Genomic DNA, 14,821 nt, shown 5'->3' on the forward strand with positions numbered 1-14,821 from the left:
TCTTTCCTGTCTTTTTAATGACCTCTTGCTTTCTTCATGTGTGATGTCCTTGATGTCGTTCAACAATTCATCTTGTCTTTGGTCATTAGTGTTGCACGTTGTCAAATCTATTCTTGAGATGGTCTCTAAATTCAGGTGGGATATACTCAAGGTCGTACTTTGGCTCTCAGGGACTTGTTTTAATTTTTTCAGTTTCAGCTTGAACTTGCGTATGAGCAATTGATGGTCTGTTCCGCAGTCGGCCCCTGGCCTTGTTCTGATTGATGATGTTGCGCTTTTCCATCATCTCCTTCCACAGATGTAGTCGATTTGAGTCCTGTGTATTCCATCTGGTGAGGTTCACATGTATAGTCAACGTTTATGTTGTTGAAAAAAGGTATTTGCAATGAAGAAGTCGTTAGTCTTGCAGAATTCTGTCTTGCAATCTCCGGTATCATTTCTATCACCAAGGCCATATTTTCCAATTACCAGTCCTTTTGTGTTTCCAACTTTCACACTCCAATCACCAGTAATTGTCAGTGCATCTTGATTGCATGTTTGATCAATTTCAGATCGCAGAAATCGGTAAAAATCTTCAATTTCTTCATCTTCGGTCTGAACGGTTGGTGCATAAATTTGAATAATAGTTGTATTAACTGGTCTTCCTTGTAGGCGTGTGGATATTAGCCCATCACTGACAGCCTTAGACATCAGCATAGATCTGGAAATGTTCTTTTTGACAATGAATGCAATGCCATTCCTCTTCAAGCTGTCATTCTGGCATAGTAGACCATATGATTGTCCGATTCAAAATGGCTAGTACCAGTCCACTTCAGCTCACTCATGCCTACGATGTCGACGTTTGTGCGTTCCGTTTCATTTTTGACAACTTCTAGTTTTCCTAGATTCATGCTTCATACATTCCACGTTCCGATTATTAATGGACATTTGCAGCTGTTGCTCGTTTTAGAGTCGTGCCACATCAGCAAATGAAGGTCCAGAAAACTTGACTCCATCCACGTCATTAAGGTCAGCTCTACTTGAGGAGGCAGCTCTTCCCCGGTCGTATTTTGAGTGCCTTCCAACCTGTAGGGGCTCGTTTTCTGAAGCCTAAACAATGCTTAGCCAATGCTTAGCTCCCAGGAGGCCCTCGGGTGACACTGGCTGACGGGATTGGTGAGACATACCTGGTTTAAATTCTGCCTCTAGCACTTAGTACTGTGTACCTGGGGCAAGTGACCTGGTCCGGGAGCCTCAGTTTCCACATCCATAAATGGGGATGATGATACTCACGGGTTGTTGGTGACATAAATGACATGATTTCAAAGGCTGAGCCCTGCCTGGCGGGTACGTCTTGGCTTCCCTCAAGGGAAGCCTCACACCAGCTGTTTCAGTGTGGTATTAATAGTTTCAGCAGATACAAAGGTACGATGGGAGCTAAATGGGGGGCCTCTTGTTCAGCCTCGGGGCTCGGGGACCCTGTCCGGAGGCAGCACCCCGAGTCTTGCTTTGTTTGTACGTGTTTGTTTGTTGTGTGTTTTTGTGTTTTTTGTGGTAAAATAAGTTCAGTGGTAGAATTCTCCCATTACAGGGAGGAGACCTGGGTTCGATTCCCAGCCAGGGCACCTCGTGTACAGCCACCACCTGTCTGTCAGGGGGGGCTTGCGTGTCCCTATGATCCTGAACAGATTTCAGCAGAACTTCTAGACTAAGAGGAACTAGGAAGAAAGGCCTGGTGATCTACTTCTGAAAATCAGCCAGTGAAAACCCTATGGATCACAGTAGCCCAGTCCACAACCCATCACAAGGAGGGTGCGAGACTGGGCAGCCTTTTGTTCCATTGTGCATTGTTGCCTTGGGTTGGGGGCCAACTGGACGGCAGCTAAAACAGCAATAACAACAAAATTGGCCCTTGTAGCCATTTCGAAGTGTACAATTGCATGACGGTAAGGACGTTGGCAGTGTTGTGAACTGCCTAGTTGCAGGACATTTTCACTGCCCCCAAAAGAAACCCCACACCCATTAGCTAATATGGCCTCATTAGCATAACCAAGAAAACCCCATCCGCCAATCGGATTTCATCCACAGGTATCAACCAGACCCCCACCCCTGCCTCGGCCCCTGGCGCTCGGGGATCTGCTTTGTCTGTACATGTGCCTGTTCTCAACATTTTATATAAACGACATATGTGGTGTTTTATGTCTGGCTGTTCCACTTAGCATAACGACTAACAGGTTCTTGCTTTATTTTGCAAGCCAGGGCATGAACAGGCAGCCCTGGTGGTGCAGCGGTTAAAGCGCTCAGCTGCCAACCAAGCGGTCAGCCGTTCGAACCCACCGGCAGCTCCGCAGGGGAAAGATGTGGCAGTCTGCTTCTGCAGAGAGTCACAGCCTTGGAAACGCCACGCAGCAGTTCTACTCTGTCCTCCAGGGTCGCTACGAGTCAGAATCGACTCAGTGGCAGTGGGTTAGGACGTGAACAACACGTGGGCCTCAGTAAATGGGAAGTGACGCGTGCTGGGGTTTATTTTTAAGCTCTGTGCTAATTTTTTTTTCCCCTTAATTTTTTAGCTCAGAATGTGGCCCCTAAATCAAGCTACACGTTCAAGATTCCAGAGATTCACTTTCCGCTGGTGACTCAGTGTGTGGACGCATACTACACTGACTTCATCGAGCTCCTGAGTAAGGCCATGAGCTTCCTGGGCCCGGACAGCTCGGCGCTCCTGGCCCGCTACTTCTACCTCCGAGGGCTCATTCAGCTGGTGCAGGGCAGGCTGCTCAATGCCCTCTTAGACTTCCAGAACCTGTATAAGACCGACATAAGGATATTCCCCGCCGACCTCGTTAAGAGGACAGTGGCATTGATGTCTGCCCCCGAGCGTGCCAAGATCGAGCAGACCCCTGAGCTGAAACGGCTCATCAACCAGGTGGTGGACAAGCCCGGGGAGGTGGCCAAGGTGGATGATCACGTGAAGAACTTCGAGTTGCCCAAGAAGCACCTGCAGCTGGATGACTTCGTGAAGAGGGTTCAGGAGTCGGGGATTGTGAAGGACACCGACATCATACACCGCCTGTTCGACGCATTGGCCGTAGGTAAGGGGACCAGATGTCCAGGCGTGATCACGTCACTTCAGTACACCAGACAGCAGGTAGGAGAGACTGTGCGCCCTTGTAGAAACAATGTGGGGGCAGGGTCTGACCTCCTCCAACCCCACGAGGGGGAAGGAGAAGCAGGATCAACAGCAAGCACAAGGCTGACTCCCATGAGGTGGAGACCACAAGCCTCCCCTCTCTGTCATCTCTACCAGTTCTGACACCAGCCGTCCCTCCCACGGCACTCTCTACTGGGTTCGATAATTCATTGCAATGGCCACGCAGAGCTCACAGACCATGCTTACGATTCTGGGGTTTATTAGAGAAGTAATAGTTACAGTTCAGGCTCAGGAACATTCAGGATACAGTTCTTCCATCCGGACAGCCTCTCCCCAGCAGTGCCCGCAGGCACGCCTCTCCCTGGTGCTCGGCCTCTGCCCAGAGGCCCTCAGCTTTCTCCCTCTGTGGGCGGGGAAGCCCACTGAGGTGTCTCCCACTGCTGAGTCTCTCCTGCTGGTTTCTCCTTCCTTGGTGGTGGTGGGCTTCTCCTCTCTGCTCTGGAATTGGCTCTCTTTTAAGGCAAAATGGACCAGTCCCCTTGGATTATTTTATCACACAGTCCCACCCAGTCACCTGGGTAAGAGTTACAAGACCGTGGCTAGAAAGGCCACACAAAAGTAATCAATCAATAATCAATCACACCACAGCCCTGAAGGACAGATGTGGCAGCGTGTTTATGCATGCACTGTCTAGGTTCCTACGTGGTGAAATAATTTAAACAGTCGATCCTCATCAGTCACAGATGCTGTATTTGCGAATTTACCTGCTCACTAAAATCTGTGTGTAATCCCCAAATCAGCACTGGCAGTGCCTTTGTGGTCGGCGCGGACGTGCTCAGAGCAGCCCCATATCTGAGTCAGCCCACACGCACGTTCCCCGCTGAGGGTGAGCAAGGCAGCACTCCACCTTCTTGTTTTAGCTCGCGTGCGGCAAACAGGTGTCCTTTCTGTGGAAGATTTAGTGCCACGCTTTCCACCTTTTGGCGCTCCTTGTTGGTGGTTTCGCTGTTTCAAAATGGCCCGCAAGCGTAGTGCTGCCTGGTGTTCTAAGGGCAGAAGGCGGTGATGAGCTTTACGGAGAAGACACACGTGAGGTAAGCTTCGTTCAGGTGTGAGTCGGTGCTTTTGGATGCGAGTTCAGCATTAATGAATCAACCATGTATATTCAACAATGTGTCTTTAAACAACACACGTGAGACTAGGTCATGTGTTGGTCAGTTGACAAGAATGTTGTGACTGGAGACTCACAGGAACCTAGCCCGGCATTTCCTCCGGAGCGACGGCTCCATAGTCACTCATTCACTTAGTTTCTGGTGACTTGATGGAACGTGACTCCCGTGAATGACAGGAATCGACTGCTTTTCATGGCTGCCTCTGATCGATCTGGAGACGGTCCAGTCATCCGAGCTCTCTTCAGTCACCCCTGCGTGCTGTGCTTTGGAAGTACAGGGATGAGATGACACAGCTTCCCCTTCAGCAGCGTGGGTGGCACCTCTTGGGCAGTCAGCACCGCCTCGGCAATGGTGGGCATGTCAGGGGAGCATGGACGTGTGTGTTGCCGCTGGCCCTGGCAGAAGGGACACAAGAGGGACTCGTAGAAAGCACTTGAGTGGCAGCACTTGGGTGTGTGTGTGGCCACGGGTATGTGCATCGTCCTGGGTGTGCATGTGGTTATATGTGTGGCCGTGAGTGTGCACGTGGCCCTGGGTATACATGCATGATCCTGGGTGTGTGTGTGTGGTCCCGGGGGAGTGCATCGTCCTGGGTGTGCATGTGGTGGTTTTACGTGTGTCTGTGAGTGTGTGTGTGGCCCTAGGTATACATATGTGATCCCAGGTATGTGCGTGGTTGTACACGTGGCTGTGGGAGTGCATGATCCTGCGTGTGTGCGTGGTCCCGGGTGTGTGCTTGTGGTTTGTACATGTAGCTGTGGGTGTGCATGGTCCCAGGTGTGCATGTGGCCCTGGGTGTGCACGTGGTTGTACGTGTGGCTGTGGGTGTGCGCATGGCCATGGGCATACATTCATGATCCTGAGTGTGTGTGTGGTCCTGGGTGCGTGAGGTCACCCTGGGTGTGCGTGTAGCCACAGGGGTGCACATGGTCCTGGGTATACGTGTGTGGTCTTGGGTATACATGTGTGGTCCCTGTGTCTGCGTGATCCTGGGTGTGTGCGTGGTCCTGGGTGCGTGCGGGGTCCTGGGTGTGTGCGTGGTCCTGGGTGCGTGAGGTCACCCTGGGTGTGCGTGTAGCCACAGGGGTGCACATGGTCCTGGGTATACGTGTGTGGTCTCGGGTATACATGTATGGTCCCTGTGTCTGCGTGATCCTGGGTGTGTGCGTGGTCCTGGGTGTGTGCGGGGTCCTGGGTGTGTGCGGGGTCCTGGGTGTGTGAGGTCACCCTGGGTGTGCATGTAGCCACAGGGGTGCATCCTCCGATCTCTTTGGAGCCCTGGTGGTGTAATGCCCATAGGCTCACAGGTGAGTCGGGTGGGTGCTGCCCCTGCGTTTAACGGGTCTCCTTGGTCTGTGCTGTTTCCCTGAGGGCGCTCTGGGGTCTTGAGCCCAGCTCCCAGACACCAGAGTCATCCTGTCATGTGTGGCCCCACGCCGCCCTCTGTTGGTGAGAGGCGGTATTGCAGGTTCTCGGATACACACTCTGCCCTTGGTGGCTCTGCAGGGACCCTGTGTGGCCTCAAAGTGAGAGGAGTTGTTCTGGGAGGAGATGGGACAGGACTCACTCAGGCTTGTCCTCAGAAGCTCTGTGGATGCTAATGTTTAGTAAGCCATAGCTTTGCAGTTCCCCCCCATTTGCCTCTCCTGCATTCTCATTTCCTGGGCCTTCCCTTGCTCGGCTGTTTAGCGAAGCAGCGTGCTATGTGGCATTCAGTTAAGATGACAAACGTTTCTGATTAAAACGCAATCACTGTAAACCGTCAGGAAGTGTAGACCAGGTGCCCGGAACCAGAGCGCCGCCCTGAATGGCATTTCTCAAGTGGAAGATGGCGGGGTGAGCGATTGTATGAGGCTGACAGGGAGCTGATGCCCTCTGCTGCTTGGGCACAGGGGACCCCAAAGACCGGCCTTCCCGGGGTCACCAGGTACCACCCACCTGCGCGCACCCAGCCACCCTCATCCTTTGTCTTCTTCACTGACTTATTTTTAAAAAATTGCACAAGTGTGTGTTTGTTGTTAGTTCCCGCCGAGTCGGCCCCGACTCGTGGCGGCCTTGTGTATGACAGATCGAGATGGTGCTCAGTCCTGAGCCATCCTCATCATCGTTGGCACATCTGAGTCCAACAGGTGTTTCACAAGTGTGCGTTTATTGTTATACACGTATTGTGCGTTTCTTCTCTGTGAATACAGTGACTTAGGTTTCTGCAAAATATTTACATAGTATATGAGCCCTGGTGGTGCAGTGGTTAAGAGCTACAGCTGCTAACCAAAAGGTCGTCAGTTCAAATCCACCAGCCGCTCCTTGGAACCCTGTGGGGCAGTTCTACTCTGTCCTATAGGGTTGCTATGAGTTGGAATTGACTTGACGGCAACCTTTTTCTTTTTTTTGTATAATCATTGTAAACAAATAAGGAAATAAACCAAAAATCCAAACTTGTTGCTGTCGAGTCGATTCCGACTCATAGCGACCCTAAAGGATAGAGTACAAGTGCCCTATAGGGTTTCCAAGGGGCACCTGGTGGATTTGAGCTGCTGACCTCTTGGTTAGCAGCTGTAGCTCTTAACCACTGCACCACCAGGGTTTCCAACAAGGAAACAGAGATACCCGAAAAGAAAAACAAGTAACTCCCAATCCCGCCACCTGGTGGAGATTTTGATGTAAACATTCGGCATCTGTGCGTTGCTGGGACGGGGGAAGCTGGTGGTGATCGCAAAGCCTGACTTTCCTTTAGTTTACCTTCAGTCCAACAACATCAGCAGTGCTTCTTATTTAGAACCCACGTGTAAAAGTTAAGAAATGCCTTTCTCCTGAGCCTGTTAGGGCACCGACCACCTTCACGTGGCCGTCCCCTAACAGATTGCTGCAGTGACCGCTTGGCTGTTGCAAGTAGTAGAAGTGTGGCTGTGATATCAGATTCCTGGATAACTGTCGGTGTCGGCCCCTGTTATGGAGACCAGAGTGGGGAGATAGCCACGCTGGGGCCATGCCTTTTGGCCGTTTCCAATCCTGGCCAGGCAGAGACAATGACGACACACTTCTTGCCCTCCTGGAGTGGGGCAGACACGTGAACACACAGCAGCTCCGGGGCCGGGTCGGGGCGTCTGCCTGGCCCCAGGGCCCGCTCTGCCACTTACTGGCCTCTCAGCAGGGTGCTTGCCTCTCTGTGCCTCAGTTTTCCGGTTTGTGCCTGAGCCTCGTAATAGTGCATACGTCCCAAGGTGGGTGTGGGGATTAAATGTGGCTCTGTGTATGGTGTGTCCGTCAGGGTTCTTGGTATGGAGCAGTGTTGTGAAACGTGGTAGTTCTACGGTGGAAGCATGTGTGTAGCACAGTGGCTGCCTGGCACAGGATGACCTGTCAGGGAAGGCTGCATGTGGAGGTGTTCCACCTGGGGCTTTGAAGGATGAGTAAGAGTTTTCTGGTCTGAGCAGTCAGGATGGGCGTGTGCAGAGGCATGCGACAACATTGCTTGTTTAAACCAAAACCTGTTGCCGTGGAGTTGATTTTGACCCATAGCGACCCTATAGGACAGAGTAGGACTGCCCCATAGGGTTTCCAAGGCCGTAATTTTTACAGAAGTAGACTGCCACATCTTTCTCCTGTGGAACGGCTAGTGAGTTTGAATCGCTGACCTTTCGGTTAGCAGCCGAGCACTGTAACCACTGTACCACCAGGCTCCTTTTCTGACCTGTTCAGTAGCTGTATGATGGTAGTGGTAGCATCAGAACCTGTCTGACTTCAGAGGGGATAATGAGAGTCAGCATCAGCCCAAGGCTGATGCCTATGAAGTGAGGTCTAATATGCCTCCTTTCTCCAGCCTCCTTACCAGTTCTGACACCAGCCCTCCCTCCCATGGCATGCTGTACTTCTCTGCTGAGTTCGATAATTCATTGCAGTGGCCACACGGAACTCACAGACCACACTCACAATTATGGGGTCTACTATGGAAGTAACAGGTTACAACTCAGGATCAAGATTAACTTGGAAGTAACAGGAACAACTCAGGATACAGTTCTTCAATCAGGACAGCTTCTTCTTGGCCGTGCCCGCAGGCAGGCCTCTTTCTCAGCCCTCAGCCCTCGCCCCTTCTCTCAGCTCTCAGCTCTTAGCCCTTGCTTTGGCCTGGCCTCTGCCCTACTCAGGCAAGTCTTACAAAGCCCTTTAGCCTGCTGATAAATGCCTGGAGGCACCCCACTCTGCAGGAAGCCGCTTGCCTGAAGGCGCTCAGCTCTCTCACTCCATGGGTCAGCGTGCCCACTGCAGCCGCCTTGCTCCATGGACCAGGAAGCCCACTGTGCCGTCTTGCACTGGTCTCCTGGTTCTGCTGCCGCCGTTTCTCTTCCAGTGGACTCTGCCGTGCTTGCTGCCACTTCTCGCTGTTGCCACGCCGTGTCATACTGTCTCCAGTGTTACAGCTGCTTCTTTCCAGCTCCTGGGTCTAGGAGGTTCTCAGTGCAGGGACCCTGGGTCCAAAGGACACACTTCACTCCTGGCTCTTCTTACTGATGTAGTGAGGCCCCTGCCTTCAACCTCTGGGATTGGCTCATTTTAAGCCTAGCAGGGTGGCAAAATTGACTAATCCCCTCTTTAGGGTTCCATAAACCTTATTTGGAGCCCTGGAGACGCAGTGGTGACCAAGTGGTCAGCAGTTCGAATCTTCCAGCTGCTCCTTGGAAACCCTATGGGGCAGTTCTGTCTTCTAGGGTTGTTATGAGTCAAAATGGACTCAATGGCAACAGGTTAGGTTTTTACACCTTATTTGCCTGGTCCCACCCCCACAAGGGTTCCGTGCACCTTATTTGCATTAGCAGATTGTCCAATGCCCTTGGTGGGCCACAAGCACCTTATTTGCATAGTCCCAGTCAATCATTTTGTGGGAGTTATGAGACCATGGCTGGAAGGGCCATACAGTAGTTCACTGCAGGAGCCGACTTGGTCTGACGGGTACTGGGGTGTGAAGAGGAGGGTGAGGGGATCGCAGGGGCCCAGGCCTGGGGGATTTGGGGCGGGCATGGATGTGGAGCCCTGATGTGTTTGAAGGAGGGAGGAGTAGACACTGCTTGCATTTTAGAAAAGTCATTCTGGGCCCAGAGTGATGCAGGCTGGGCAGCTGTGAAGGCAGGGCCGCTTGGGAGCCCCTTCCTGTAGGAGTGGATGGGCCCTCAGCACGACAAAGGACAGAACGACAGACAGGTTCAGGCCACACGAAGGAGGCAGAGCCGAGCTCAGCAGGAGGCGTCGGGGAGAAGGGCAGATGTAGCGACGTGCTAAGCAGTGAGAATCGGCAGGGCTTGGTGACACGGAGCAGGAATGGAGGCGCGGAACTGTCTCCATCTCACAGACGAGGAAACAGGCTTGTCCAGCAGTTTGCCTGGACTCACACAGCTGAAGAGCATGGACCTGGGCTTCATACTTGCGCCTCTCTCTCACTCCAAAGCCCGCGAATATTGGACATGTGGTTGTTCCACCAATTAAAATGATCTTGGTTGCAAATAATGAAAGTACTCTATTTTCTCACATAACTGACTAGAACAGAGGTAGAAGCAGCTTCAGGCAAGGCTTGATCAGTGGCTCGGCGCTGCATCAAGGATCTAGTTTCTTCAGCTTTAGCTTCATCCTAGGACTAGCTGCCTGTGGTCTGCCCCTTTCCAGTGGTGACAGATGTCTTGGCTTGCCTCCAATGGAAAAGAGTGTCCTTGTCTCTGTGTTCCCATTGGAAGTGTTAAGAGTTACTGTGACTACCTGGCCTAGGTCACATGGCCATCACTGGGGTCAGGGGCTAGAAAGGGCTGATGGGCTCAGCCATGATCGTGTGCCCCAACTTGGACACCCAGGGCACTGGGGAGCAGGAATGCTGGGGAAGACCACGTACAAACGACCTCCTAGGTATCTTAGCTCCAGGTAGATTCTCCACTGCCTTGCCCGGGTAACCTACGGTTTTTTAAGGTAAGCCAAAGCCCTTGAAGCACAGCTTGTGAACACGGTTATAAAATACCTCTCTTATCTTCTTACAAAACCAAGGGCACCAGAAACAGATCGACCCGGAAACATTCAGGGACTTTTACAACTGCTGGAAGGAGGCGGAGGCCGAGGCACAGGATGTCAGCTTGCCGTCGCCGGTGATGGAGCGTCTGGACAAAAACGAGTGTGTCTACAAGCTTTCGAGCTCCGTCAAGACCACCCACGGCGTCGGCAAGATCGCCATGACCCAGAAGCGTCTGTTCCTTCTCACAGAAGGGAGACCTGGCTACGTGGAGATCTCCACCTTCAGAAACATCGAGGTGAGGGCGCCACAGGCAGCCGGCTCCGGAACTTGCCTGACTTTAGGAGGGAGGGCAGCCGGAGCAGACCACCTGGACTCTTCCAGCTGTGGACCCTCCACGAGGCACTTACCTTCCCATGCCTCAGTTTCCTCATCTGTGGAATGGGGATGTTAGTCCCTTCCTCACGGGGTTGTTGTGAGGGTTGAATACACTGATGAACGTGAAGCGTCTAGTGGCCCACGTGTCCCCCTCTAACTGGTTCTCTAACCCAGGCGCCTTGCTTGGGGGAGGGGAGAAACAGAACAAAGCAGACAGGTTCTGCTCCTGACCTTCCAGTGAGAGGACACGGGAGAAGCTGGCTCGCCCGTGAACCACTTACGGAGAAGCCGCCGCGTGCCCGTGACGGCAAGGTGCTCTGTTGTATGTTCTCTGACTTTGCCAGCTGGCCCGGGTGGTTTATTTCATAGCATTTTTAGTACCTATTAATGAGCTATTTAATTAATTGTTGTCATTAGGTGCCATCAGGTCATTTCCAACTCATAGCAACCCCATGGACAACAGAACAAAACACTGCCTGGTCCTGCGCCATCCTCACAATCGTCATGCATGAGCCCATTGTTGCAGCCACTGTGTCAGTCCATCTCATTGAGGGTCTTCCTCTTTTCCGCTGACCCCCTACCTTACCGAGCATGATGTCCTCCTCCAGGGAGCCTGGTGGCAAAGTGGTTAAAGCTCTTGGCTGCTAACCAAAAGGTTGGAGGTTTGAACCCACCAGCCGCTCCTTGGTAGAAAAGGCCTGACCATCTGCTCACATAACAATTACAGCCTAGGAAACCCTGTGGGGGCAGTTCTACTCTGTCACATGGGGTCCCTCGGAATCAAAATTGACTCGACACCACCCAACACCAATAACAACATATTTTAAAGGTAGTCATTTCCCCCATTGGGGAAATCTGAATTCTGATCCTGATTCACCTTATACCTTACATGTATTTTCCCAAATTAAAGGGGAATATACGAGGCATGATAGATAAACGCTAGGGTTTTGTATAATCATCAGCTGAACGCTCATGGACACAGGACAGGGCTGAAGCCATAGTTGCGACCCGGGGTTAGTGCCAGACCAGCGACCCTCTCCCTCCACGCCCCTCAGTTTGGTTCCCATGCCTGCTCTGTCAGACTTCTTCCTGGAATTCCGAAGAAAGAGGAATATTTCAGGATGTGAAAGATAAGCCATCTTAACACTGGAAGAATCCACCGGGTGGGTCTGTTGATGGGTCACTCACAGGTCACGCTCCCAGCCCCCAGGGCTCCCCCGTGGCTCCGAGGCACCTGGCTGCAACCCTGCTCGGCTTTAACCCACTTCTGAAGAGAGGTCACTTTCTTCACTCTGGGCCTCTCCTCCTGGGGGACCAGCCCTGGCCTGAGGGATGCGGACTGCTCTGTCCTCACTCCCTCACCCTGACTGCCCAGCTCTGGGCTGGTCCCAGGGGCTCTTGTCTAGACCCTCTGCAGCAGGCCCCCACCTTTCTTCACCTCTGCGTTAGGACGTGAGCCCGAGTGGCCCCTTCCGGACCCTTCTGTCTCCTTCCGGACGCTTCTACCCTTCTGGCCGTGAAGTCTGAGACCCCCCTCGGGAGAGCCTGCCTTTCACGTGTGCTGATGAATTCCTCTTTAGTCTCAGATCCTCCTTTGCCTTTTGCTCTGATGAGTACAGATGTTTTTGTGTGTGACATGACTCAGCCTTACTCTCTCTTTCTGCTCTCTAGGAAGTCAGAAATACCACCGCAGTCTTTCTGCTCTTGAGAATTCCCACTTTAAAAATCAAAATGGTGTCCAAAAAGGAAGTCTTTGAGGCCAACCTTAAAAGCGAGTGTGACCTTTGGCACCTGATGGTGAAGGAGATGTGGGCCGGGAAGAAGCTGGCGGACGACCACAAGGTCCGAGAACTGGTGGTGGCTTTGCTTTTTTTTTATGGTATCTCAAGGCTTGTCTTATTATGCATGTGTCCTTATAATAATAATACAGCAGTAACAAAGTGGTTAAAACTCAGAGGACCTCGGACGTGGGCCTGTAAGTAGAGTTAGCGTTGGTCTCCTCACAGGCGTTGAGGTGTGGTTGTGTGTCCCTGAGAGAGGCCTGTGGCCTTTGGCATGCCGTGAAGAGCAAGCTCAGAGGCAAGAGAGCGGTGTGGGGGAGCCGTGGGCCGCTCCCCGCCTTACCTCTCCCCTTGTCTGACATCCGGGGAGTGGAGGACAGGAGCTGGGCAGGTTGACTGTCCATCTGACAGGTGTGCTTTGGGCATTTCAGGCACACCTCTGAGTGACTCTTTCCTCTCTAACTTCACAGGATGAGAGCTATGGTGGAGGGCAGGGCTGGATTCCTGCTACCGTGGGATGTTCTATCCTGGCGATTTGCACACTGTAGTTTACTTTGGGCCACGCTGACAGCTTTGACTCAGCAAGTTCAGATTTCATAGTCAACAGACAAAGTAACAGAGGGGGACATGCACTGTCTGAATGGCAGAGTAAGCCAGGAGCCCCCTCAGAAGGATGGGCAAAGACTAAGGGCAGGCACCTCACAGAGGGGTGAGGATGGTGATTATCATCAGCCCCGCTAATAATCAGAAATGCAGGTGAAGTCAACACCTGTCCCCTTGGCAGATATGAGAAAGAACAGACTGTCCAGGGGCAGAGTTGCTGCTGTTTATGATGGCACATCCCAATAATTGGAGAGGTTCAAGGTCAGGAATATGGGAGTGGGAGATGGGACTAGGTCCTTTCTAAGAGTCAGTCCAGCATTCTGTAACCTGAGGGCTAGCCGTTTGGTCATACTGCCCAGAGACCTTTCAGTTTATTTAGTGTAAATTGTTGTAGCCAAACCAAGGCCCGTGGGCCAATGGGCAGCTTTTGTAAATAAAGTTTTATTGGAACACAGCCGTGACTGTTTGTATGATGTCTACAACTGCTTTCATGCTACAACAGCAGACTCGAATAGCTGCAGCAGAGACCACGTGGCCCCCAAGCCTATCTACTGCCTGGCTGTTACAGAGAAAGCTTGCTGACCCCTGGGATAAATGATTAGTATTAGATAGAGAAGAAAAAGTATGTGACATCAAATCCAAATTTATCATTCAGGTAAACTCTTCGTGTGGTTTTGAGAAAACTGATCTTTGAAAGTATTGTTTTGTGCAGTGTGATAAAGTTTATAAGTGAGTGATTTTAGGGAGTTGTGTTGGTTGAAATCCCTTTGCTTCTCCCTCAGGACCCGCAGTACATCCAGCAGGCGCTGACCACCGTGCTGCTGATGGACGCCGTGGTCGGCACACTGCAGTCCTCCAATGCCATCTGCGCTGCCTCCAAACTGTCTTATTTTGATAAGATGAAGAATGAAAGTAAGACAAGCACGTAGTGACCTGCTCATGCTGTCTTGAATGAGGCTTAAGGGATTTTACCTGGCTGACGTTTGTTTGGTCAAGTAGACCAACCCCTAGTTTCTTGGATTCTTTTTTTGAAAAGATTTTTTTTTTTTTTTTATTGTACTTTAGGTGAAGGTTTACAGAACAAGGATTTTCTCAGTAAACAGTCAGTACACATATTGTTTTATGACATTGGTTAACAACCCCACGACACGTCAACACGCTCCCTTCTCGACCTTGGAGGACCTTTTTTTTTTTTTTGGTAAAAATATACACAGCCAAAGGTATACCATTTCAAAAATTTCTACATGTACAATTCAGTGACGTTGATTACGTTCTTCCAGTTGTGCTGCTATTCTCATTTTAGATGAAGGTTTACGGAACAAAATAGTTTCTCATTGAACAGTTAGTACACATGTTGCCCTATGACAATGGTTAACAACCCCACGACATGTCAGCACTGTCCTTACTCAACCTTGCGTTCCCTACCACCGGCTTTCCTGTCCCCTTCTGCCTTCTAGTCCTTGTCCCTGGACTGCTGTGCCTCATTAGTCCCATTTTGTTTTATGGGGCTGTCCAATGCCCCGCTGAACAGTGAACCTTGGGAGTGACTTCACCACTGAGCTAAAAGGGTGCCCGGGGGCCATACTCTCGGGGTTTCTCCAGTCTCTGTCAGGCCAGTAAATCTAGTCTTTTTGTGTGTGTTAGAATTTTGTTCTATATCCTTCTCCAGCTCTGTCCAGAACCCTCTGTTGTGATCCCGGTCAGAGCAGTCAGTGGTGGTAGCTGGGCACCATCTAGCTGTACTGGACTCAGTCTGGTGGAGGCCGTGGTA

The 14,821-nt window shown here is 51.5% G+C and overlaps 1 protein-coding gene across 1 annotated transcript in view; it reads left to right on the forward strand.

Moving 5' to 3' along the window:
• Positions 1-14,821, forward strand: part of DENND3 (DENN domain containing 3) — an 89,351-nt gene that overhangs the window by 55,449 nt on the left and 19,081 nt on the right. The window contains exons 12-15 of the mRNA XM_023741612.1: positions 2,550-3,071; positions 10,327-10,586; positions 12,338-12,508; positions 13,833-13,962. Of these exons, the coding sequence (XP_023597380.1) occupies positions 2,550-3,071; positions 10,327-10,586; positions 12,338-12,508; positions 13,833-13,962 (1,083 nt within the window). The remainder of the gene's footprint in view (positions 1-2,549; positions 3,072-10,326; positions 10,587-12,337; positions 12,509-13,832; positions 13,963-14,821) is intronic.

This window comes from Trichechus manatus, unplaced genomic scaffold, assembly GCF_000243295.1.
Source record: "Trichechus manatus latirostris isolate Lorelei unplaced genomic scaffold, TriManLat1.0 scaffold00185, whole genome shotgun sequence".
Taxonomy (NCBI): domain Eukaryota; kingdom Metazoa; phylum Chordata; class Mammalia; order Sirenia; family Trichechidae; genus Trichechus; species Trichechus manatus.